Source organism: Hippocampus guttulatus, chromosome 16, assembly GCF_054856545.1.
Source record: "Hippocampus guttulatus isolate MCC_2025c chromosome 16, RoL_Hgut_1.0, whole genome shotgun sequence".
NCBI classification, from domain to species: Eukaryota; Metazoa; Chordata; class Actinopteri; order Syngnathiformes; family Syngnathidae; genus Hippocampus; species Hippocampus guttulatus.
The window spans coordinates 5,117,223-5,143,289 of NC_141276.1; the positions used below are offsets into that span (position 1 = coordinate 5,117,223).

The window sequence follows — 26,067 nt, forward strand, 5'->3', positions numbered from 1 at the left end:
CATTATATAGCAGCTAGCCCATTCCACACAAAGTTTCTGCATATAGATGGATCAGCAACATTCCGGTAGAGCCGGCATTTCATTCATTCACCTGCGCCTTTCACACAGCCCATGAGACCAACGATATGCTGTGATATAGTTTACTTGTCGTACAGGAGCAATTGATTGTCAGGTGTTCAAATTGACAGCACCATTGTTGTGCCTTTGGGATTATCTCTCAACCCCTCATTCTGTCCAGTACCTTTCCTACATAGCAGCAAGACAAAAAAAAGAGCCTGTTTTACCAATTTAGCGTGAATTCTTTGAGAAGGAGGCGTTTGATACAGCAGTTATCAACTTTCTAACCATCCACGGGCAGCTTCCTGGAGTGGCTTGTTGTTTTCTTAAAGCGCGCGTGGCGGCCCCCTTTTTGCCCTGACATTGGATAACATCCCTCTCCGGGTGGCTTGCACAGATGTAGGGAAGAGATTAGGCGGATTTATTTCCTGCCGGAACCTCCGGGCAGGAGACAAATGCTAAAACAGTCACCATTAATAAGTCCACGCTCTACGGCTGGCATGTTTTGTGAGGTAAGCTTTTAAAACGTAGCCTCGGAATCGCTCAATTTCCCCAAGGTGGTCCGGTCAAGTGGAGTCAAGGATGGCCGAGGGTGAAAAGTGGATCGACAAGGCGGACTGACGTTTTATCTGGAGCCTTGACACTGGTCGTTATTCCAATTGCCTGACTTGTTTGATGCCCAGACAGGTTTCTCCCTGCGCCCTCACATCTTCAAAGCCCGACCCTAAATTGAAAATACCTCGCAGAGAAGCAACATCAGTGGTGCATGAGACAACCGCTATCCCATCATGGCAACTGAGCGCATTCTGCCGTTTTTCGTGGGTGGCCTCCATCCGGCCCATGAACTCTCAACGGGGTAATTGAAAGGCAAAATACGAACCGTCGCACTACAGTGGAATCATGAAGGTGAAGGTTGACAATAAGTTACGGGCCCGCTAAGTCAAATGGCATCTGTTCCCCAATGCACTTTTATTCCCCTTCATTTCATTTCGCCACTACCTGTACAAGCGGGCCGGGCTTCTTTTTTTTTTTTTCCTTAAAGAAAATTTGTTACATTAAAGATGAATTTGTAAGGCTTATAAACTCTTACAGAACCCATGTTGGATAAATAAGTCAAGAATAGCCACTATGACCGCCTACCAATGTCGTATTTCTCCGTCATTTCCTGTTTAAAAAAAAAATGTAATAACAATAACAAAGCACTGAAATATCCAACATCTATTTGGGGAGTATACTTTTCAACATCAGCATCTCCTTTTATTAAAGTTTATATAAGTCTTACAGAAGAAAAAGGGCATAATTGGAAACCCCCAACCATAAATGATGCAGAATTATAACAAAATAATTCTATTTTTTAATATCATAACTATATTAAAAAAAATGAAGACTGCATGTCAGGTCATGTAATACAGCACATTTTTAAATGCGTCGCTATAAATGTATGCTCCGTGCCGTCTCGCTCAGACTTAATGTTCGTCAGCACTGGGCAAAGAAACACTTCAATGCAGAGCCAGAGCCATATAATCGCTGCAAAGAGTTTCTTTCCATGTCAACGTGAAACGGCGGCCGGGCTTTGTGCCACTTAACAGCTCTGTAAAAAGACAAAGCTGCGCCGCCGGCCAGAGTGATGACTACGGGGAAGGTAATTGCAGGAGCACACTTCACCGTGACCTTTCAATGACAATGGATTTCAACATGGACACTTAGAAAAAAAAAATCAGTCTGGGGTAGATTAATGCACTTCTGACATGTAAGACGAAATAAGGACAAGTTTCTCTTTGTTAGGTGGCTCGCTGCACTTTTTTTTTCCCCCAGTCCCTGAGGCCAGTATCCCATGGCAACATGAAATCTAGTAGTCATGATTAAACCCACGAAAAAACTCGAGAAGCTATGACCTGAACACAACAGGAAGTGTGCCATTTTGTTTAAAAATGGTCATTTTGCAGCCATGTCGGCCATTATCCAGTCAACGCCAACGTCTAGTAGTAATAATATAGCCACTTGATTTTTTTCCGTTTGTGGGGGTGGATGGAAATTTGGCCCCAAAGCTGCGATACAAAATATCTGTCGGGATGCCTATCATGAGGAGACGCACAAAAAAAAGTCTCAAAAGAACATGCCCAAAAAGACGCGATAAAAAAAGTAAAATTGGCAAGAAGTCTGCCATTTTACGCAGCCATTGTCGTGTATTCTTGACTATTTCAAGGGGTCATTCATAAACTCATAGATGCCCCCCCCCAACAAAAAAAAAAGTCACATTGCTGTCAAATTTGCGCCACGCATACAAGATGGTTCCAAATTGCAGTAAATTTAGTATTTCGTCATTGTGTGTGTGTCTATCCTGGTGGACATGTTTGATGATACCCCCCCCACCCCCCCACGAGAGACAAGCCATTAGGAAGTCCAATCCACAAGAGCTTGACCATTCTGAAGAGATTCATATGCATCCCTCCTGGCAGAGTATACGGATGCAAACTTCATCTTGCTTCTTCTTTCTGTCGGCTAGTTATGAGGATTCTCCCAGCAGGGTTCAAGTCCCTGGTGCCAACCATTAAGTGGGATCTTTTTTTTTGGGGGGGGGGTTGAAAAATGACTAGTCGAAGCTTCTCTCCCTCGTAACATTGTCCTTGTTTGCCGCTCTCCGGCCGAGAGGAAACAAACGATAGAGTTTGACAAGGAAGCGAGGGAGCAAATGAAGACTAATACGTTTGTGTGGAGCTGAGTCGGCACACGTTTGGATCTCCCGATAATGACTAGGAAGCGAAAGGCTTCAGACGGAGGAAGGAAAACTCTAACTGCTCTGTGTGCTTGTTTCGTGGCATTTTGCAGCTGTAATTTCGCCCTGTAAATTATTACCTCTGCCAAGCTTGAGTGAGCAAAGCCGAGAGGTACCGGTAGTCCTTTCACCCCGGTTGGTAGTTAGCAAGCATGATAAGCAAAAGCTATCTCCAAATTCCCAGATCTTAATTTGTAGGTGTCGTTTAAATAATGGGATCGCCGCTCCTTCTAATGACTGATTGAGAGGGAAGAAATTTCATCTGTGCTGTATGTTTTGCAGACAGTACATTTGACAATAAAGTTTATCCAATCAATCCAATCCAATCATGACTGCAACTTTATAAATACGGCCACTCGAAATAGACCCCGCATAGATCAGAAAAAAATCACCCCCAATCCTCCCCCCAATAAGGTATTTTTTTTTTTGTCCACAAAAATCGCAATTTTTAGTGATTTTATTCACTCAATGCACTTTAATACAAACAAACTATATCCTTATTAACTGGACTTTTTGCAGAAGCTTCCAGAAAGGTGTCTGTGTGATTCGCAGCCCCTCCGGGAGGGAGGCGAAGCAGTGGCGCGAGGAACTTGCAGGGGGTGGGGGTGGTTTAGGAGGGTGCGCAGAATCCATCAGACATTTTTGATGGACAACTTCCCGCGACGGGTGTCTCATCCCATCGACCCCGAGGGCGTCGCCCCCTCCAGTGGGGACCGCCATTCTGCTTTGAAGGTTCTCAAAATGGAAGCAACATGGCGGCCTTTTGTTTTTGCGCGTGGTTCCTTCTCTCCTTCATCTAACGCGTTTCTCACTCTTCCCCCTCTGAGACGTGAGGAATCAACACTTCGTAGGTGCATGAAAAAGAGAGGCTGTAACAATTGCGAGGAAAACAAGGAATCTCTGAAGGGTAGTAGAGAGACCAAGTTGTTTAAGTTGGGTTCAGATCACAATTATTTGTTGTTTTTATTGGAAAAATGACAAATTAATCATATTTTCCAGTTTTGGACACCCTACTCCTGGGGCTTGTCGCGCATTGTAAGATTGTAACATTTGAGAATACAGTACTTGGTTAAAAGTGACCAGAAGTAAAATATTCCTGGGTTGTGTGTTGAAGTCGCATGCGGATGAATGCCATTTCTACCCGCAGTGCGCATCTCTGAAGCCCCATCCGGGGTCATTGTTGTCCTCAAAGACTGTGACCGCACCATCAAGGCTCTCCCGAGTAAAAACACACGCATTTGGATGCCGGGCCACGTGAGCACTTAAGTTACCCATATGGGCTCATTTTTGTGTGTTGAAATACATATTCCAGACGTGGCTGCAGCACAATTTGCGTTTCGACATTTTCGCCCGTAGTAAAGAGGTATGACTGTGAACCCCGCAACGCGGAATATCAAAGAAGTGCATTAGAATGCTGCAGCGATGGTGGTGAGGGTGAGCGATGATAATAAATTGCATCTGGATGGACGTGGTATCCGGGTAACCAAAAGCCCATCAGCACTTTCTGTGTCGCCGCCGTTGTGTGTCCGACATGAGCTGGAAGGAGATTGACTGACGTCAGTGAGATTGTTTTATAAATTGCCTGTGAGCTTTTCGCCTTGCTTGAAACACACACACGCTCACACTCACACACTTGCAGTAAATATGATGTAAATGTATTTATGCTCAGGGTAAACTCAAACAGTAGCGAACCTGGAAAGTTGAAGAAAAAAAAAATTCAACACCAGTTTCAATGATCAACGCAAAATTGTGTGAGCAAAAAAGACGAGCAGCCATTTTGTTAGTACTGCCTGAAATAATAGCCTCCGACGCTAGGTGTTGAACTGATGAGTTGATTAGTGGAAGTGTCGACTTTACCTCTTCACAGTGGCAATTATGGCTTGAAGTCAATTAATCACCAATCATTCATTTTGTCATTAACATGGATGCCCGATCGATAGCTACACGTAATGGATCCCCACAGCAAATTAGCATCAGCTTCAGAATTGTGGAACCCAATCCAAGAATTCAAGAACCCAAGCCGTAAAATGAACACGAAGTTTGGTTTGAGTTCTGCAGAGCCCCATTGACATTTACAAAAAAAAACCAAACCCATCAAACCACTTTCTCTGATCGACAAAATTTTGGTGGCCATATTTATCATGACAAGACACACAAAAAAAGGCTCAAAAAGTCTCAGCCCATGCCTGAAATTGAACAGGATGGTGGACATGTTAAGAAAAAGTGTCTATGTTGTGCCCCCTCAACCCGATATAACCAATTTTACACGTTTGTGTGTAAGTGGGATGAGATATGAATACTGTATTAATTGGCTGTCCAATATGCTTTGATGCCCTCCAGTATTCATTTAATTCCCGGAATTAAAATTTTCAAAGGTGAGCAAAAGTCCCCGGGAGTAGCTTTCATGCAATAATAAGTTAGCAGGACCTCATACAAGGTAGAACTAATGAAGTGTCAGACGCAGGCCGACCGACCCATCACACCTTGGTATTATTAAAAATGCAGAGAATTGAGCCCTAGAATTTAAGGAAATAGATTAAAAACGTAATAATTGTCATGGGGATGAGGTAAAAGCAGCATCTTGGTCTTCAGACGGCTGTCCGAGCTAACAGTGAGTCAGCCTGGTCCCTTCTGTCTTCTCCCACTCGTCCTCTCTCCTCACATCCACATCTCTCTGTCCACTCGCTTCGAAAACAAATGCTGGCCTCCACTTTTGCATGGTTCAGCCAAGTTCAAGTACTGTTGTCAGGTCAAGAAGTTCAATAGGGGACTGAGGTCGAGCGATGCGACACATGTAGCGTTTGTCATATTGGTTTGAGTCATTCTACAGCTAAACATAAGCTTGTGTATGGTATCCCTCAAGGCTCCTTTTTAGGGCTTGTCGCATTCGGGTTATCATCTCCCCACATCCTTAGGTAAACAGATCATCCAATTCTACCCTTGAATTGAAATGATTAATACATGTATTAGTCATCTTTTTGTGTTTTCGTTTAAAAAAAAAAAATGGACGCTGACAAAATAACACCGAAAGAGAGAAAGCTCCTATATACAGTGAACACGATTCCTAATGAGCTTCCCTTTTCTCTCCCTTGTTGTTATTGTTTTGTTTTGGGGTTTTTTTTGGGTCAATCCAAGCCCTCCACTCCCCACCCCCCGTCGCTTTATGGCCAAACTGACATTGAATTCAATTTACTTCTTAATTAAATCCCAGACAGGAGTTCAGCTCGGCTTTAAACAAGATCGATTAAGGCGTGGCTGGCAGTGGCGGTCCCAATCTATACCCCCACCCGCCCCCCCAGCCTCGCATCCCCTTGTTTGTGAACAGCAGGCCCGTCTGGGTAAAACTTCATGATGAAAGGGAAGCAAAAAAAAAGATGCAGAGCCGCCATCTAATTGGAGAGGAGCACGGCCAAGTCGAAGTCTAGCTGGCTCTCGCTGCGGGGAAAGAGCATTTCGGTTTGAGCAATGGCGAATTGGAGCACAGTCACTTGAGAAAATAACCAGCCGTGGCGTACTGGGGGAAGTGAGAGACGGCGTGCTGGGAGCTTGAAACGGTGGAAAACGTGACCTTCAAGTGGTTACTAGCACCGTGGGATAAATAACTAGTTTTAAAATCAGAAATCAAGAATAACGACTGTCATTGTGGATTACATATGACAATTTGACATTTTGGTTCAGACTTTAGCAAGCATCAGGGAACTTGACATGCTTGATTTGCTTTCGCGGGCCACGTAAAATGATGTGGCGGGCCAGATCTGGTCCCCGGGTCTTGACTTTGACACCTGTGCTTTACATTATGCAACTGTCTTTCTATTAACATAGATTTGTTTTTTTTAAACATCAAGGGTTGATTTCCTGCATGTTTTCCAAATGTTTAATAATCTTAATAATCCATCCATCCATTTTCCGAACCGCTTGATCCTCACTAGGGTCGCGGGGGGTGCTGGAGCCTATCCCAGCCGTCTTCGGGCAGTAGGCGGGGGACACCCTGAATCAGTTGCCAGCCAATCGCAGGGCACACAGAGACGAACAACCATCCACGCCCACACTCACACCTAGGGACAATTTAGAGCGTCCAATCAGCCTGACATGCATGTTTTTTTGGAATGTGGGAGGAAACCGGAGCACCCGGAGAAAACCCACGCAGGCCCGGGGAGAACATGCAAACTCCACACAGGGAGGTCGGAGCTGGAATCGAACCCGGTACCTCTGCACTGTGAAGCCGACGTGCTAACCACTGGACTACCGGGCCGCTAATCTTAATAATGTTTATTCATTATTTGCCCAAGCTGCGGAACTGGTGACACAACTGTCACCTCTTCTCGCACGCTGAACAAAGCAAAAACAGCAGAATGTTTTCTTGCAGGTAGGCTGGTTGATCGTCTGGCACACATTGAAAGGGGAAAACTCATATTTAATAGTATGAAATGTATCTTTTGTGAAACCGGCACTGGAAGATTTCGAATTCACCATAATATCGAAGTCGGGATAACAATAAAAACGTGTGTGGCAGGCCCCAAGTTCTGCTTGTTATATCAAACAACTGCCTTTCGTTTTTCATACACCTTCTGGTACGCAGTCTTTTTTCGCCCTTTCTGGGGGATGCAACAAGAAAAGGAGAGGGGGGGGCTAATTAGGGAAAAAAGTGTTCTCTCTCTCCTCTTCATTTGAAGTGTTCACTGCTTGCTAACAACATACCCACATCCAGTCCCTTCATGTTTTCCTGCGAGAGGCGGAGTGAGGCTCAAAGTACGATATGGTATTGAGCCTTTTTCACTCTTTGGGGGTGATGTAACATGAAAGGGAGGAAATAGGAAAGCTAATTGCTGCTGTAAATTGGTAATTTCTCCATTGTGAGACAAATAAAGGTTTTCTTATCTGATCTTATCTTAATGAGACCATTCACGCTGTCACTGAGTGGCAACTAAACTGCGTGGAAGTCAAGCGAATGAACCACTTACACCATCGGTGACTTAAGGTTTTCAGCACTTTAATGTGAATGTTGAAAAAAAAAAGCACAGTAAATGCCATTTCATCTGCACATTATACTTGGTCATCCACTTGACAAACAAAACAAAGATCCCACATTTAAATACCACTTTATTCAAATCTGAGTCTTTTCATTTATTTTTATATATATATCTATATTTATATATGTATACTCGTACGTGTGTGTCTTTATAAATTTTCTGTTGCTGTCCCTTTGTTGAGGTGTTGCAATCTCGAACGCAAGTCGATCTGCCAAGCGTGGCGATCGCCGCTGATGTCTCTTAGTCTCACCACCGGAGGTCTGGCGGGTGCCTATTGCTGCTAATCTGAGCAGGTAGCTCCAGGGCCCCATTCAAGATGCGTTTACTACCCGGCATTTCTCCAGTGTGTGTGATGTCAGCTTTGTTGGCGGGGAGGGTGGGGTCGAAGAATTTCCAGGTTACAGAGGCGTACGTACCACATCCTCACAATCCAGTCTTACTGAAGATACTTTGAACACAGGACAAGACGGGAGCGCTTTCATGATGGGATAGATAGCAGAAAAGGTGGAAAAGGATGAGCTCTTAGTGCTAAGCTCACCGGGGGATTAGCCGGATCGGCTGCAGTGATCGCGGGCGGCTGGGCTGTGGATAGTTGCGAGGCAAAGCGCGGCAGTGGGGGTTCACGGACGGGTTACGGCAGGCACCGGGAGGTCACGGGAGGAATATGGTTTGACGAACATGCCGGCGTCTGGTAGGGGTAAGAAGGCTAAAATTGTGCATGTGCCCGAGGCTTTGGCTTCTTCCCCCGGCATTTGATGGGGACTATCTTTAGCTCGGCAGAAGTGTCGCTTTCCGCAAAGGGGGCTCCACATGGTGCCACGAGGCCCTCGTTCTCTATCCCCTCACCCTCCCTAGTCTCTAACCCTAAATCGAGCTAATCACAACCCAAACTCCTCATCTCACCAATTTCCTAAACTTCCATATTCTTTACCCCAAACCTCTTTAATCCGAAATTTTCCTTAATTCTAAATTCTAACCCTTAATCTTCCCGAACACTAACTCTCCCTTATCTTCACCCTTACACCACTCACCCTAACTCCGAAATCACTTACCCGGATCTTCACCCCGAACTGCACCCAACGATTTCCCTTCCTCTAAATGCCTAACACGAACCCTGTGTTAACATTCATTCAAATGTCTATTTTATATTACATTCTTAATGAATGAATAAGAATTCATTGCAGGCAAAACACATTTTTTATCGCTGGGGTATACAGATGGTTTGTCTTAGATTGCAATGCCAGCAATGCATTTTAAGGGAGAAAGCCTCTGCAAAGGACAATCGTCTTCTTTTTTTTTTTGTATTTATTTTTTTCCAAGGGGGAAAAAAAAAAGCTCCAGTCAGCAGATATACACCATAATTTATTAGGTTCTCTCTCGGCCAATGCGGCATACTTTGCCCCGATGTCTTTTTTTTTTTTTTTTTCCTGCTGATTCTGCTTCAACACCACAAAGCAAACGGAGGCGTAATTGTCAACAAAGTTGGACTAATAAACACAAAGCAAGCAGTCACATGTTGAGTCAGGGTGCGATTTTTCTGGTAATTGGATTACATTTTTATATATTTTCCCTATAAGTTTATTATTTTTGTCATGGTTATTGAATGGAGCCAATGAGACAATTCCTCACCTTGAAGACGATTTTTTTTTTCCTTTCATGTTCGAATTAAAACCCAAATGGTTAGCAGACGGTAAACCGAAAGTAGCCGAAAGTCCATCCTAATTCATTGCTGCGTTGTGCGTTGCCCTCTGCCATTGTTTATGACACACGTCAGGCGCCGGCCATTTATCTTAATGAGAGCATTTAACTCACAGCTGAACTTGGACCCAAAACATCCCCGCCAGCCATCGAGGAATACTGTACGGGCCCCATCGGTGAAAGCTTAATTAGTTCGAAAGGAGATTAAATTATACGCAATTATTATGATAATATTTTCATTTTCTGGCCGATAACGGGAGTGAGCGTTTGCGAGCGAATGTGTTTGTCGGGAGAGAGCAATCTCACTGGGTCTCGCAGTCAAAGTTATCTAGGCGTGAAATCACAAATCCTGACGGCAACAAAAGACCGAGCCGCGTTCTCCGTGACATCCTTCTTTAATTATAAGAGCTGTTTGCGGTGGGTTTCCTGTGTCTGTCGCCACATTTTCACCAAATGATCCGGTTTGTTTTCGGAACATACTGTACGTGCTATAAAATGGCCCAAAATAGCCAGCCAGCGTTCTGTTGGCCTGCCCAGAAAGAAATACAGGGGACAGGTGGGCCGTATCATTTGTAGATGAGGTAAAAAAATCAATAAATAATGTCGATGTCAAATGAAATTAAATGACACATTTTAAATATTTGTGTATTAATAATTCAATTTGAATTAGTGAACCAATATTTAATCAAATGAATTCAAAAATATGTAAATGTATACATATTATTTTAGGAACATTTTCATCGAATTAAAATGTTCAACAAATTATTAAATGAAATAAATGAATTTTTTAAAAAGTCAATTAATGCAACAGATAGCGCAGGACTTGTAAGTGCTTGGTGGGCTGCCTCCTTCTGACTGGGGAGCCGGCGGCAAGTCACCTTTCAAGATATTACCACGCGTTTAACACCGGGAGTGACCAGAAGGGGTCGGTTTCTTCTCAAAAATGCTTCCAGAAAGAGTATTTTTGCGCGGTACATTCAACCGGAGGGAACTAAATGCTCAAATAGTTCTGTTGGCACGCGACGTTTTGTCTTTTTGACACAATTTCATAGAGATTCAGTGTGAAAGGTTCGGGAGCAATGAGGGCTGGGGTTCGAGGGAACACTCATGTCAGAGGCAGGACAGCGGTTGTGTGAAAGGAGATAGCAGAAAAAATCCTGGGCTGGGATGATACGTTTCGACTTCTTGGAGCATCCAATGTCATCCAACTTCTTTGAGAAAGGCACAGGCTGATAAATCCCGGATCTACTGTGCTACGCCAATTTTGCAGAAGCTCCTTATGTGATAGGGGCTTGTGGTAAAGCCGGATTCTTCATGCGGTGGACGGTGCAATGTTTTTGAAGGGCGGTGACGGGACTTAATGGAGACTGACGAGGGTTGAGGTAAGAACTTGTGTGTTGACGCTGACGTTCTCTACCGTTTTGGGAATGCCCCGACCCGACTGCCACGTGATGTGCATATGTATATTGTTTGAGTTTTGCATATATTACTCCAGTCAGGCTACACAGTGGCATCGAAAAACAACCCGTGAAACAACCCCCCCCCCCCCCCTTCTTCCCCACCTACACAAGTCCCCTACCCTGAGGGCAAATAGGGCATCTCGTTGTGGTAGTTGTAGTCCGGGCAGACTTTCTGAACCAGGCGATAGTCCGTGCTGTAAAAGGAAATGTAGATGCAGATGACTTTGAAAGGCTTTGAGCAAATCCAGGATACGTGGCTCTGGATCTGCTCCTGGAAGCAGGTCTTGGACGGGTCATAGTTGCACAGCGAGGTGCGCTTGCTGCGGTCCACCTTCTCATAGTCCACGCGGCAGTTGAAGATCTTGGAGTCCTTGGGGTAGACCACACTCTGGCGCTCCAGGTCGAACTCCACCGCTTTGACAGGCGGCACCAAGCTCACTGAGATGTTACCCTGGCCCGTTGAGTTGTGGCGGAAGTAGACGCTGAAGGTGCCGTTGCCGTGGTCCACAATCTTGCCGGTGATGAGCAGATTCAGCCGCACCGTCTTGATGTTGGAGTAGAAATCCCCCCAGCCGAACATCTTTTTGAACTTGCCCGTCTTGACGATGGGCCGCCGCTTGACCCGGGAGCCCGAGGTATCTTGTTTGAGCAGGTCACTGCCCAGCATCTCCCAGAACTCCTGCTTGGAAAACTCCTGCTTGGAGAAGGCAGCCGGCGTGCGGTAGGGCAGTTCGAGCGAGGTGGCGTTGGCGGCCCGCCCTCTGCCATGAAGCATCCAGCGGCTCAGTGGCGAGAGGGTCGCCTGGCTGCTCAGGAGGCCCACCGTCTTGGAGGAGTCTCCCGAGGTGCTCTTGGCGCTCGAGGAGTCGTCCTCCTGACTCAGGGCCACCTGGAACCAAGCGGGGCAACGGACGGAGAAACACGGTTAGAGCAAAGTCGGGCAACTTGAGTCAGACCCGCGCTAGCAAATTTAGGACCTGCTTGACCTTGAGTTTGCTTGAACTTGCCTATTTACATTTGAAAATGTGAATTTTCAACATACCCTTATTGTTTTGTTTTAGAAAGGTTTGGGGGGTTTTTTGGTACCGTTCGCAACCCGGTATCCAGCTACGATGCTTAGTGCAGAGGCCACCTCATGAAACGGATATTTTGCGTGGCCCAGGAAGATTGTATGAGCTGGCGTATGTCTTGAATTGATTTATTTCAAATTTTGTAGCATTTTGACATGTTTGATTTCTCCCATTTTGACTTGAAAACTTGAGGCTGCATTTTTGTATTATCATTTTAATTTGACTTGACTTTGTCTGGTCGGCCTTGCTTCTTGCATCACCTTCAGCCACTTGTCATGTCCAGATGTTCCTTACGTTGTCTCGTCAGTCTCTGTTTGTATTCAGTTCCCTGTTTTCGATTTGTTGCCTAATGTCACGTGTCCTTGTGTCGTGTCAGCTGTCGTCCGTGGCGGTGAGTTTGTTCCTCGTGTTTTTTTGTCACTTTGTATTTCAATTGGCTGGCATGTTGTGTTATACGGTTATGAGCTGTGCCGCGCTGCCCCATTACTTTTTATTTGCCCGTGTCTTATGATATTCCCCTTGTAGTCCTGCCTTCCTTGCCTGCTTCCTTGCACTTGGGTCCACCTACCTCGTTTGCCTGCACACCACTCGGGCAAACACCCCCCTTTGCCCAAAGCGTGACAATGTGACTTACCTCCGGTTATTAGCAATGGGCTAAGGAATGCGGCACGAAAATAAATTACAGATTTAATCAATATTTAATTTACCGTTCTGACCTCCCGTGGAAGTATCGGTGACATTTGATCAATGTGATACTGTATAACGTGTATAAATGGTACAAACTTCGCGGGTATTGCATTCTTTTGTTTAGATCGGCTGCAAGGGTGGGGGGGGGGGGGGGGGGGAACAATCTCTGGTGTGAGTTATTCCCAGAACACCCCTGCAATGGAATGCCGGCGATGCCCTGAGGGATCCTGCAATTCATTCAGAGACCAAAAAAAAAAAAAAATCCGAAATTCAAGGTCCGTTAGCCTCGCGGTCTTTGGCGGTTGGGTCGATATATACGCCAGGGTGGGCTATAATCCTGTTAAACAATAAAGCTGTGCTATTAAGAAACGCTCTCCAAAGGAGTTTCTCACACGTCGATGAGCCCCGTCCGCAGGTGCATTTACAAATCTTCATCCGAGGCAGCGCAGTAAAATGCTCATAAAATTGATCTTTCAGGGTTTTTTTTCTCCCCACCTCTCGTATGTTGCAGCCTTTAGCATACACCCGTTTGCAGCGTTGATGACCTATCACGTATACAGTGAAGCTCCTGGTTGCCTGCGCTATTTACGAGTTAGCCTGTTAGCTCAGTTTTGCAGCCTGGTTTCAATTTGCCTGAATGGAACTTTAATGAGACAAAATCAGTAGTCGGAATCACTGTGTGTATTCTGGATTGGAGTAACATAAAAAAACCCCCCACATCAATTAAACTTAATCCCGCTTCCTTAAAATCTGCTTCCTGGTTTTGTTCTTTTAGCAACCGCAAAATCCCATCTGTTTGTCTGAATTTAACAACGGAAGAACCCCTAACACTTTGTAACTGGGAATGGGCAAGCTAGAAAAGGTCACTCGAAGATCATCCTTTCTTCCTTGAACTAAAATCCGAAAAGAACAAACTCGCAGTTTCATACGATGCGCAGGGGAAGCCGTTTATCGCCTCAAAATATTTGGGTTTGGAGCATCAAAGTGTTGGAAGACGGGCAAGTGGGGTACAAAGGGAGAAAGCCTTCATATCCAATTAGCACATGCAGTCTTTTAATTAAAAGAGGAAAAGTGGCGGCCGAGAGATGAGACATCGACGCTGCGCTCAGCAGTGGCTTTTTAAACCGTGTGTGAACGCCCCGGCAGAGTAATGGTGGATTATTCCACCATAATGATCCATATTAGCAAGTCATTTGCGTCGAAAGCTGCTGTGATGACGCCGTCCTCTGGGAGCGGGTTGCGCATTTTCTCACTAAAATGTTAAGTGATGCAAATACAAACAGGTGCGTGTGGTAAAAGAGTGGGGGAGGGGGGGGGGGGCTCCTGTCAAACTCAACATAAAACAAAGAGAATTACATGTTTATTTCGGACAGCTACAGTACGTAGCCTTCGCTAGGCCAACGTTAGCTGAAAGCTAATGACTTGGCTCAGCCCCAATCGCAGCTCATTCTAATCAACTCATATCAGCGGTGAGAAACAAGTTTCATTGCCAAAATATGTCCATAAATGCGTCATCAAGAATTGTGTGCTCACAACCACTTCATCCATCACTGAATAACAAGTGCCATTACGATGCACTGCGTACTGTATGTGTGGGCCATATCTAGCCCGCTGGCCATACTTTGCTCACGCCGGGATTAGCAGGTAGTTTGCATGTAATGCGCCACCGGCTGCGATGATGGCGTCTTATGGGACACGTTTTGTGAGCCCTCACCTAAATGATAAGCGATGCAAATATAAAGTGTGCGTGTGTGGATATGATGCCGCAATACATTATGCATGCGTCTCCGTATGTGCTCCGCTTCCATCTACTATCTTGAAAGCAGCAGCTTCCTCAGGGATGATTAACTCAGATTCGTTTCTATTCCGCCGATCCGAGGCGGCCGGCCGGATTTGTTCCGACGCGCCGCGGACGGTGGTCTGCTATCGATTTTCTGTCTTGCCGAAAAAAAACCTCGGGATTTCCTCTCATAACAACGGCGAGGAATTCCCGCCGTTTTGCTCTTTGGTCACAGATGAGAGGATTCCCACTTTTTTTTTTTCTCCCCCATTATTCTTCTGTAATCTCAATTTCCGGGAGGCATGGCCTGTCCTCTTAATACCTGTCAATCAAATGGCTCTGACATGAAGTCATAACCAGACTGTGGTAAAAAAAAATTGTAGTTCCTTGTCTTAGGAGGGCCCCGTTTATTTTATTTTATTTTATTTATTTATTTTATTTTATTATCGCAGTTTGCGATTAGCTTGTTTTTGTGCGTGAAGACTACAAAAGTAATCTTGTTTGAGAGTTAACCAATGTTTTACAGCATCAGGTCTTTTAAAAGTGAATATTTATTTATATCAGTTTGACTTGATGTCTGTCGTAAAAATTGCTTTGATTGATTCTCACGTATCACTCCCAAATTTGGGAAATTTCGTTATCCGTAACCAATCATCGTCAAAATTGTAAAGAATAAAGTCATGAAATATTTCATTCTCACCCTCCTGATACAAATTAAGTTTTCCAACCATATTCAAATTTCTCGCAGTGTACCGGTACATCATTTTTCTTCTGAACATCATTTTGCTCCGAGCTGTTTTTTGTCGCATTTTTAAAAGGGACTGTGCCGACATTTTTAGACTTCCTCGATTTCTGGAGTACAGTGTCATCATTCCTCGTGGAGTCTCCGAGGAAGAAGCAGAATAATGGGCCTTGTATGAGGACAGCCGTATTTTTCCTCTAAGTAGAGTTTAATTCGCCTCCCGTGCTTTTGTCTTTCATTTGCATGTGTTTGAAGAGTTTCCATCCCAGCGGAATGCTGAATCATCTTAAAAAAGGGTCGCCGCTGTGGCCCGACACCTATTTTTTTATTGTTGAATATTACAACGGGCATTACTTTTATGCTTTTACATCCTTCCGTAAAGAATGCACACGGCTACAACTTTGTCGCCACTTTGCATTTAAGCGTGGCAGGGGGAGTATATGAGGTGTTAAGATTTAACCATCAGCAGCACGCTTTCTAACTTTCACTTGTGCACTGTAAGCAAAATGGGATGGGACGGATTGCTTCATGTAGGAACGCAAATAGTGGAGAGCAGACCTCTAACACGACCCGGAAAATACTCGTCTGATTTATACTATGCGAATACACATTGTTGTTTGTGTCTGTGGGCTACGGTTTTGCCATTTGTCACATGCGGCGAGGCTTCCCGCGAAAGACGCGAGGCAGGCGGCGACGTGTCCGTTGCTGGCAGTAATTGCGAGTCATTCAGCCTGAGTGATCGTGGCCCCCGGGCCCCTATACTCTCTGCGGGGAGCGCAATCTCCCCCGGCCCTCCCCCAGCCCCGGCTGGCGATTACCAGCCTGTTACTGTGACAGCGACAGCGCTTTAACGCCACTTCCCGCGGCTTGCGGGGTCACGCTCGGCATAAAATAGCACGGGCGGGAGAGGAAACGTTTAAGTGGGATCTGAGCCATCATTTCTGCTCAAGCAGGTGATGGCTGACAAGCCAGAGTGTCAACCAGTATGACATGCTCCATAATTATCACATTATTTGGTAATTAACTATAACTGTCGTGCAATTTAGTTTCATACAGGGTGGGAGTTCGTTTCAGATGTTCGAGCCCTCTTTGGGCTTTTCTCATCTTTTTTCACCTCGTTGGTGTGTACTGTATTTCTGAACCTCAGTGTGTCTCTTCTACTGTCTAAACATGGACACGGATGCTCCAGTTCGCACTGGCTCGGAGCCATGGCTCCTGTTTATAGTTGAAATTGGCTGCTAGCGCTACATGCTAACACAAGGATAGCTACCACAGCGTGACCCGACAGTGATATGAAGACGTGCGATGGGCTGCGACAGAGCAAGAAGGAGATCATGTCAAACCCGTCTTTGCGTCTGTCGTTGGGTCTGTCCCCAATAAGATGGACAAGCTCACTGGGCTGTCACGAGAGGGACCTTCCCCGACGCGAGCCTGCCGCTGTTTGCGGAATCGTGGCTGGCAGTGCGGTCACTGGACAAGTCTTGAAACCATTGTTGTTTTTGAAACAATGTAAATTTCACCTTTGCGGCGACTAGGGTTGGGTATTGAGTCGAGTAGAACCAGAATTGTCATTCCGCTTTTTTCCGGATTATAAAAACTGCCCAACCCGAACGTTGAATAGGAAATGTGTGTGCGTGCGACTGGCAACAATAACGCACGGGACACTAAGACTAAGGTGCCAAACACACATGTGGCGGAACTTTGTAAAAATAAAACAAATAATTACAATGAAATAATTTAAATAACAAATCTGCTCAGTGCAACACATCATGAAATAAAAGGCTAATAGCACTTCAAGTATGATGAAACTATCTTAAGGATCATGCGATCGCTATTCAGTCGCTGAGTTAGCTGAGCAGTAGTTGAGTTAATGATTTCCAGTCTGTATGTCGCTTCACATGTCCATCAAAGGAGCCAATGAAGTGATGGAGGCTGACAGTGTGCCTGGTGAGAGCTGAAAAGCTGGTCCTGCTCCCCCGGTCCCGGGGAGCTAAATAAGTGCTCGCTTGTCGTCGCCGTCGCGCTCAAATCTTCATCTCTAATACGACATCAATTTTTAATTAAAGAGCGGCGCGGCTCAGATGTCTTAAGTGTCGGCCTGGCCGCTTTATTCGCTTTTCTCCCGCGCGTCTAATAGGCTCGCCATGGGAGCTCTCCCATGTTACACGATTAAAAGTCAGAAAACGGCTTTTGCCCTTCGAACTAATTATTCCTTTGCATTGTGTGCAGGAGAAAAAGGTAATTTCAGTCGAAACATTTGACTCCTGATGAATCATTCATTTCTCCTAACTCGGGGGGGTTAACACACCTTGTCATTTTCAACACTTCACCCGCTGTGTTCCGCCATTGCGCGGTCCCCGAAGACCGAGTCGTTTTGCATGCTCGGCAGGGCGACCGCTTCTGAATTGGCTATCACGGTGATACGATATCGATCAGTCGTCGGAGATCGGGAAGGGACGACAGCGGGGTCTGTCCCCTGATGGGAAGCGGTTTTCAACGACACTACGGCTGCCTGCTGACTTCTAAAATTCAACGTATTTTCCCAACTCAATTTCTGTAGCATTGGAAAAAAAGAAAATTGTGTGTGTGTGTGTGTGTGTGTGTGTGTGTGCATGTGCGCTTCACAAAATTCTGAGACGAAAGCCCAAAAACAGAAGTGAACCATACTACAGCAGAATAGTAACTCTGTATGTCGCACAGCACTATCACTTAGCCAATAGACATGAACCTTATTTTTTCTTCCAACTGAAAATATCGATAGGAAATTGATATCATATCAGGCGATACATGCGTATTATCCTACTTTCATAACCCTCAGTGCACTTAGTGTACACGTCTTCCTTTTGAATCCCATTGAGTCATGCAGCAGGTGAACGCAACTGCTGCTAATGGAGACGTCCTGCCCGCCGGCTAAAACTGTCTGATTCATGCACAAGCACCGACTTGATGCTGACCGAATCGCACACGCCCCAGAGTAGATCGGGCGCCAGCCGACTGCTTGCACCCCCTCGGCCTTCCGCAAGCTGAGGTGTCACCACATAAGCGGAGTAGCTTTTGAAAGTCTCATTTACACCCGGTTGGCCTGTTGAGTTCAGTTCCACACGCTCGGCTCCATATTGTGTTGACATCATAGCTTGGCTCGGAAACCTGATTGCAATTCTGGAATTCCTGAGTCGGAATTTGTCTCAAAATAAAATGCCGCCCAGTTTCATTTCATTCAGGAAGCCTGATATCGTCGAGCTTTTTTTTTTCTTCTTGTCACCTGGCTCTCTACTGAGGAATTTGCCCAACATTGTTGCCATCCATCCATTGTCAAATGCGCTTATCCTCACAAGTGTTGGAGCCTACCCCAGCCGCTGGCCAATCGCAGACAACATTGTTGCTGTTGCCCAAAATCGACTTCATGTTCCTGAACATGGATCCTTGTGGCTAATTTTGTGCTTCCTTTAATTAATAGATATGCCCACTCAATTTTGTGTAGATCTATGAAACTGGTGTTGGGGCCTTTTTTTCTGGGGAGTGTAGGTGTTCTAGAAATGTTGCATTTAGAGCGTGAAGGGTGAACCACAAAGCATCGCTTCGTAGCCTCAAGGGGAAACCAAGTGGGTGTAACTTCCACCAGGGAATCGTAATTAAAACCGCTCTCTCCTCGAAGCTATCATAAAAATCCACAGCAGACCTTCGATGTGGAAGTTGTGCACACACGACCTCTTACTGCCCTCCTCATGTTTGGACAGAAAGTAGACTGCTGTCAGCACCATTTAACGGCCAAAGACCGACCTCCTCATCTTTTCGAGTTGATCAGGCCTGCCTCAAAGCAAGCCTTGCCAATTAAAGCGGCGGCGCTCAGTTGGATGGATGACTTTTAAGAGGTGCTCTGGGATTCCTGTGGGCGGAATTGAGGATATATGGAGCGGCGACAACAATTATTTTGAAAAGACCATTTGAGCCGTCTTCCGCGGTGCACATGACAGCAGCCGCTCCGGGTCGTAACGTATGTGCAGAAGGAATAGGTATGGATATATAGTTCACGCATCAAGCTCTCAGAGCACTCTGGTTGGGAATAACTGACGTATACTGTAAAAATGTGTGGACTGAGTAGCACTGCCTTGTGGATTGCCGCTCATTTTCTACTGTAGCGGAAAGTAATTGTGAGATTTCCGCAGCGTATAATGCAAAATCTGGTGGACATGGTATCCAGCCTTGTGGAACACCACCACTTGTCTACTGTAGCAGCAAATGCTATTGACATTTGTAGATTATAAAGGCTTTTTTTTAATGAGCCTTGTATGATTGAGTTTGCTGCCTGATTTGCAGTAGAGACCTAAAATATATTAAATTTATTCACACAGAGTTTCTGGGAATATTATTGAATGCTGATTGGCCATCTTGGTTGTTTCATGTATTTATTTCTTGATTGATTTGATTTATTTTAATTCCGCTAGTTCCTCAAAGTCAGGATTTATTTGTTTTAAATTATGGCTTCATTAAAAATAACTCTGGCTGCAATTTGCGATAGAGTCAAACAAGCACGTTAAATTGCCTTTTTGGTTCTGCTACAAACTGTTCTGTTTACCCCCACTGAGCTCAAAACCAGCAGCTTTAATTAAGGACGGAAAGTAGAAATATAAAAATAAATACACTCCCTCTCCATGAGCTTCCTTCTGAACAAACTTTTGCCGATTGAAATATTTGAACATTGAATACCCACTTTGGTTAGGTAACAACCTTGATGAAGGACAACTCCTTTTTCAAAGAGGATTTCAACAGACACATTGAAACTGGGTAGTAATGCATTGGCCACTGAGCTGAATATTGAGCATACACGACAATATCGGTTTCAAACTTGTCACTGCTTTGCCAATGATATTTGTAAAAAAAAATTTTAAAAAAATACATTTTGAATCCATTTTTGACAAGAAAATATTAAATTGACCAAACGTGGACAGAAGAGGTTTTCTGCGCAACAGTATATTTTTATGACGTTAAGTGGCATTACTTGAAGCTGTGTCGATATTTTGGATGTTTATCGTTTTGGATCCTCTCGTGTGGCTAAATAAGCAGTCTATTTTCTGAAATCGTGATATTGTCCACTTGTACTAGCGCAATGTCCCTGGCATCAGTGTTGTTGTTGTTGCGAGGAGGAATTCTTCAATTGAATCTCAGTGCAGGTGTACCTAATAAAGTGTCTGCCGAGTGTGTATTTTGCGACCATTTGCAGAAGGTCCCGAGCGAGTCACGGTTTCCCTTTTCTCTCTCTTGGGAGAATTGCACACCATTGCGACAGAAAAGATTGAATTTTAAATCATCCGCTTTTTAATTACACTTTTCTTTTCCTTAACTGACTCAATTCATTAATTGCTCCATAATTCATCAATGTCATGGAGCTAATGAATTGCTCTTGATCCCCTGCTGATGTGTTCTTTTTTTCCCCCTCTTGCATGCATGGAAAAAAGGGGCACAAATAATGAGTGATAATCTTATTATCACGTGAATGTGCTTGTGTGTAGTCTGCCATTTTTTTTTCAATACCTGAATATTCACACCCCTCCTTCTTCTTCTGGGTCTCTCCCCCCCCCCCCCCCCCTTTCCCCCTTGGTTTTCCGTAATGAGGCAGCTGAGCCCGCGGGCTTCCGAGCAAGAAAAGGAGGAGGATGTTTTCAACTTCCCTCGTGTGACTAAAGAGCTGATTTCTCATTAAAGGCAAACTTTATTTATTTATTTATTGTTTTGTGTGTGTGTGCAAGCACACATGAAAGGCGAGCGAGTGCGCCCGATTTAAGAGAATTTAGGGGGTTTGAAAATCATTTGTGACATCTTTCCTATAGCATCACACAGACAACCAACCACATTTTGCCTAAAAATGGTGGAGCAGCTCAACCCGCACATCAATTCCACGTAGCAGCAATCAAGTTGGTAGGCTTGTTCATCATCATCATTTTGATGGCGGCGCTGAGACCCGCAGCGGCTCCTTTTGTTTTATGTTGAGAGGGAAGAAATTTCATCTGTGCTGTATGTTGCACATACAGTACATTTGACAATAAAGTTGATCCAATCCAATCCATGAGTACAGTAGACCCACAAAAAAAAAACCAAGTCTTGCCCGAAAAGGCAGAGGAAGTTGGCCTTTTTGGTGGCTAAGTTTGACTTTCACATGGCAAGATAAAATTTGGTGGGCATGTCTATGATGAGTGGACCAACAAAAAGTCCCAAGAAATTAAAGTTCATTTTGGCCATCCGAGGAACCTTGAAAGACAAAGTCATCCTCGAGAGTTTGTCAGGTAACTGACTAATTTGAAGTCAGTGCATTATACGGATGGGCGACACTTGGACTGTGAGGCATTTGAGTTTGGGTCAAAGCATGTAGGCGAAGCTTTTCATCACGCGCTGTCAATCAGAGAAAAAATAATTAAGGGCATGTTGTTTTTCAAATGCAGCACCCAAACTTCAAGTGATGTTGGCATCTCTATCATAAATAGATCCAGCCACATTTAAGCCTGAAAACACACACACATTTTGTCATTTTGATTTTAATTAAAGCGACTATTCTGGATTTGGAAACCATTTTCTGAGAGTCCTTCAAAGGTCAACTTATTGTCTAGACTTTGTCTGTTGGCCACCTAAATTCAATTTAGCCTTGCAAACAGATGGGCGATGCTAAATAATGAAGAATCTGAGTGTTGGCCATAGCGTGTGGGCGTTGTGGCGTACGGGTGACTCGCCATAAAACATGGAAGTGGAATCAACTCCCAAGTTGTCCTGTGATGGAAGCTGATGAGAGTCATTGGCGCCCTCTGGTGGCAGTAAGTGGCACGGCATCAATTCAGTCCTATGTTGCTTCAGATCAGAAGTGCGATCGCAGGTAAACACGAGCACCCCGAGTGCCCTTTTGAAATGGAATTTGAAGTCACCTCAATTCGCCATGCCTTTAAGTTGATGTATTCATGCAAGAAGTGCCAGGAAAAAAAAAAGGTCTGATAGGGTCACATTGAACCTCATTCATAAGTAATGCAGAGTGTGACTAAAAGGAGACGATGTGGCAAAAACGAGCAGAGTCACACACTTCTTTGTGTGGCATCCTGTCACGTTTCTTGACTTTATCAGTCCGTTTTGAGTCATTTCTTTTTTATAGTCTTCAAACTTATTTTCTTGATGTAAATTTTGTTTGTTGTACAATTTGGGTTTTTTTTTCATTGTCAGCTTCGTACAAGAACCCACACTTTTTCACATCCCATCCATCTATTTTCCCGCCTGTCCCTCATGACTTTTGAAACGAATCGCCAACTAATCAATTCGTTTTGAGCCGTTGCTTAAATTAAATTTGTCCAAATCCTCCGATTTCAGCCTCTCTGCAGTAATTACGTTGGGATTTCTGTCGTGCTTCATGGAAGCTGACGGCTTTTGCAAGCATCTGCTTTTACTTGGGAACATTTGAATACAAAATAAAATGTGATCCAGTGATTTGATATTTATTTGATGGAACGTTCGATGAATAGTCGCGAGTGGCAGCTCGACTCTAGACTGATTGCAGACCAATCTCTGGAAGCTCGCATTTCTGATTGGCTGCTACAGCTGCGACTTTGCAATGGTGTTCACCTGCGAGCCAGCGGGCCAAACCTGCTTATTTTTGTAATGTGAGAGGAAAGCTTGGGTGCCCTGGGAAAACTCAGAACACGCAAGATACAACTAAGCAAGGTTGCATTTGAGCCGCCGGACTTCAGAAATGTGAGGCAGACATGCTCACCATAGCTTAAAGTTATTTTGTTCGTTTATTTGTTTTGTTTTTTTAAACATGATCCGTCCATTCATTACAAACAAAAAAAAATTGTACTTTCATTAGCGTGGCAGCCGGCATGCATAATCGACAAATGACCTTTCACGCTTACGATCATACCTACAAACAAAATGTAGCAGGAAACCAGCGAAAAACCACCAAAACATTCAAACTCCTTGCAGAAATGTGCCCAGATTCGAAACCAGGATCCTTTTGACTGCGTGACAGACGTACTTGTCATCTCCAGTTCACCCAATAAGCATGTTTTTTTTTTAAATGCGGCATGAAGTCGTAGTACCCGCAGAAAAATCATGCAAGCATGAAAACTCAAAACCCAGAAACCATCTGCTGTGAGGCAAACGTACTAACCACTCAAGTCACCGTGTTGACTGTTTTCCGATCATTTGTTTTTTTTTTGCGACGTGGTGTTAGGAACAAATTTCAGGATAGAATCGATATTTGGATGTGGTCTGTGTTCAAATATGTCTACTTGTGTGCAGCGATTTTTGCAAACGGACAGTTCTTGAAGTCTTTGGCATGTATTCTGCCCTCGTGGTGAGTGTGATTGATCCGCACAGAACTTTTTAGTCAATTTCAAGCAGGCACGTCTTTGTGTGCATCATTAGGACCCCATTAAATCCGCCCCCCCTCACCCCCCGAGTGTGACTTTGTCTTCCTTACCAAACAAGCGGTTCCGTTGAGGAGCAGCAGGATGAAACCGCGCATTGTTCCGCCACGCTTGAAAAGCCACAACTCTTCCCTCCTAATTATTTTTTGACAAATCAATAAAATTAAAAAAAAAAAAAGAAAAGAAAATCAACTCCCGCTTCCTCCTCCTGCCCGTCGACTCGTTCTTCTTCACGAGCCTTCGACGCGGGGTCCGTCCCGGCCGGCGCGCCGTCCCGTCATGTCCGTTTTTTTTTGGGGGGGGGGGGGGGGGGGGACTCGCTCTCGCAGCCTTTCTTTTAAGTCTTTCTGGCTGTCAAAAAGTCCGGTTACCTGTGACTGAGGAATTCCGTGCCGTTATCATCCATGGCAAGAGATTCCGGAGTCGTGCGCATCCCCGGGAAGGCTGCGAATGGCGATGGGTTGACGCGCAGCCTCCGACTGAGCCGTGTGCTGAGCTTGAGAGGAGCCGACACTCGTTTTAACACCTCTCTCCCTCTCTCTCTCCCTCCCACTTCCTCTCTCTCACTTTCCCGCCACTCTGGTCCTAAGACCGTCGCTTTTTTTTTTTTTTTTCCCCCCCTTATGTCTCCCTCTCATGATCTGTTTTTGTCCGTCTCGGTCTCGGTCACCCACGTTCTCATGTTCATTGGGAAAGTAACACACTCCTCCCCCGTCTTGTCAAACACCTGCCATACCCGAGACAACGGAGGCATTTGGGCAGAAGTATCGCGACACGAACAGGAAATGGGAAGAAGTGTGGACAAAAGTGTTGAAAGTAAAGGGAGGGAAAAGTTTTTGGTCCCCTCTATCGGCACATCAAGGTGAATTCTTTAGTTTTTGTTGTATACCGGAAGCCTTAGCTCGGTGCGCCAGTGTTTAGCGTGTCGACCTCACACCGCAGAGGTCGTGGGTTCAATCCCGGCTCCGGCCTCCCTGTGTGGAGTTTGCATGTTCTCCTCGGGCCTGCGTGGGTTCTCTCCGGGTATGCCGGTTGCATCCCACATTCCAAAAACATGCATGGCAGGCTAATGGAGCACGTTAAATTTTGTCCCTAGGTGTGAGCGCGAATGGTTGTTCGTCTCTGTGTGCCCTGCGATTGGCTGGCAACCGGTTCAGGGTGTCCCCCGCCTATTGCCCGAAGACAGCTGGGATAGGCTCCAGGATAAAGCGGATCGGAAAATGGATGGATGGACGAAGAGAAAGTACGGTCGAAGCACTTGACTGGAAAAACAAACGCGTTGATAATCCTGCCGAGAAAATGGCGGATTCGCCACGTATCACTTCTTGTAGCTTGAAAACCGAACCATTGTAGTCACTTTCATTTCAACTGAAATGAAGATCTTTGACATTTGGTGGAATACTGCACGTGTCGGGTTCTCCCATAGAGTGCCGTATTTCCTCCCAACAGGTCTGTGATGGAGAAAGACGGCAACATAATGCCGCGGTTCATTAGCGGCAGGTTAGCCGGCGTCTACGGCTCAATTCCGCCTTAATTACAACCGCGGACTGTCTTTTGTTTTGTCTTGTACTGCCTGAGAGGGAGGTCGTGACACGGTCGGAGAAGGTTGGGGGTTTTTTTTCCCCCTTCAGAATAACCTTCTCGCACCCGACCAAACGCAGCAGCGCAGGGTTAACTGAGGCTAGGACGCGGGTTAATTGGCTCAGCCTAGCAAACACCGAGAGACGCGACGACGAGAGGGGGGCCGTTTGTGAGCTGCGGCCAAAACGGAAGTCTGTGCCATTCAGGGTGTCCACAGAACCCTGAAAAATGTTGTCAATTTACCCCAGAACTGGAGGAACTCTGACTTGAGATACCAGTGCAATTGGATTAGGAACGCTTCGTTTCAGGAACTGTGTACCAACAACGAATCGATCCTCGAATTTTGTTGTCGGTTGCCTAAATTGAGTTCGGGGCTGCATTTTTGAATCCATCTTGTTGGTATATTTTAGGTGAACAGAACTGAAATGCCTAGAACAAAAGGTTCCTGGAGCTGGACAATTTGAGTAGATCCAGAAATCTTATGGGTTTTTTTTTTTTTAACACAACTGGTCGGAACCGTTTTAGTTCAAGGAATGACTTGCAAACCCTGCAAAATTGTCCGAAATGGTCGGTCCCTGACGGCTTGCTTCGCCCTAATTCCACAATGTCTTGTCGCGGTGCCATGCAAAAGTACAACTTTTAGTTCTCAACCTGCCATTTATTATCACATCAATCAATCAATCCATCACTCAATCAATCAAAAGACAATGAACCACTGGGTTAGGATGGACAAACTTTACAAAAAGTAAAAGCGAAAATATTGTCCTGTCATATTGAGCCCCTT

The 26,067-nt window shown here is 45.1% G+C and overlaps 2 protein-coding genes across 3 annotated transcripts in view; one reads left to right on the forward strand and one right to left on the reverse strand.

Annotated features, from left to right (window-relative positions):
* The window catches only part of LOC147192669 (uncharacterized), a 164,036-nt gene that overhangs the window by 81,347 nt on the left and 56,622 nt on the right, over positions 1–26,067 (forward strand). The gene's annotated exons all lie outside the window — the stretch shown is intronic.
* Positions 9,207–24,176, reverse strand: LOC147192670 (neurexophilin-1). Its single transcript, XM_086133963.1, has 2 exons — positions 23,756–24,176; positions 9,207–11,910 (listed from the first exon to the last, which is right to left on the reverse strand). Exons 1-2 carry the CDS (start codon positions 23,798–23,800, stop codon positions 11,137–11,139), a joined length of 819 nt encoding a protein of 272 aa, XP_085990089.1. The 5' UTR covers positions 23,801–24,176; the 3' UTR covers positions 9,207–11,136.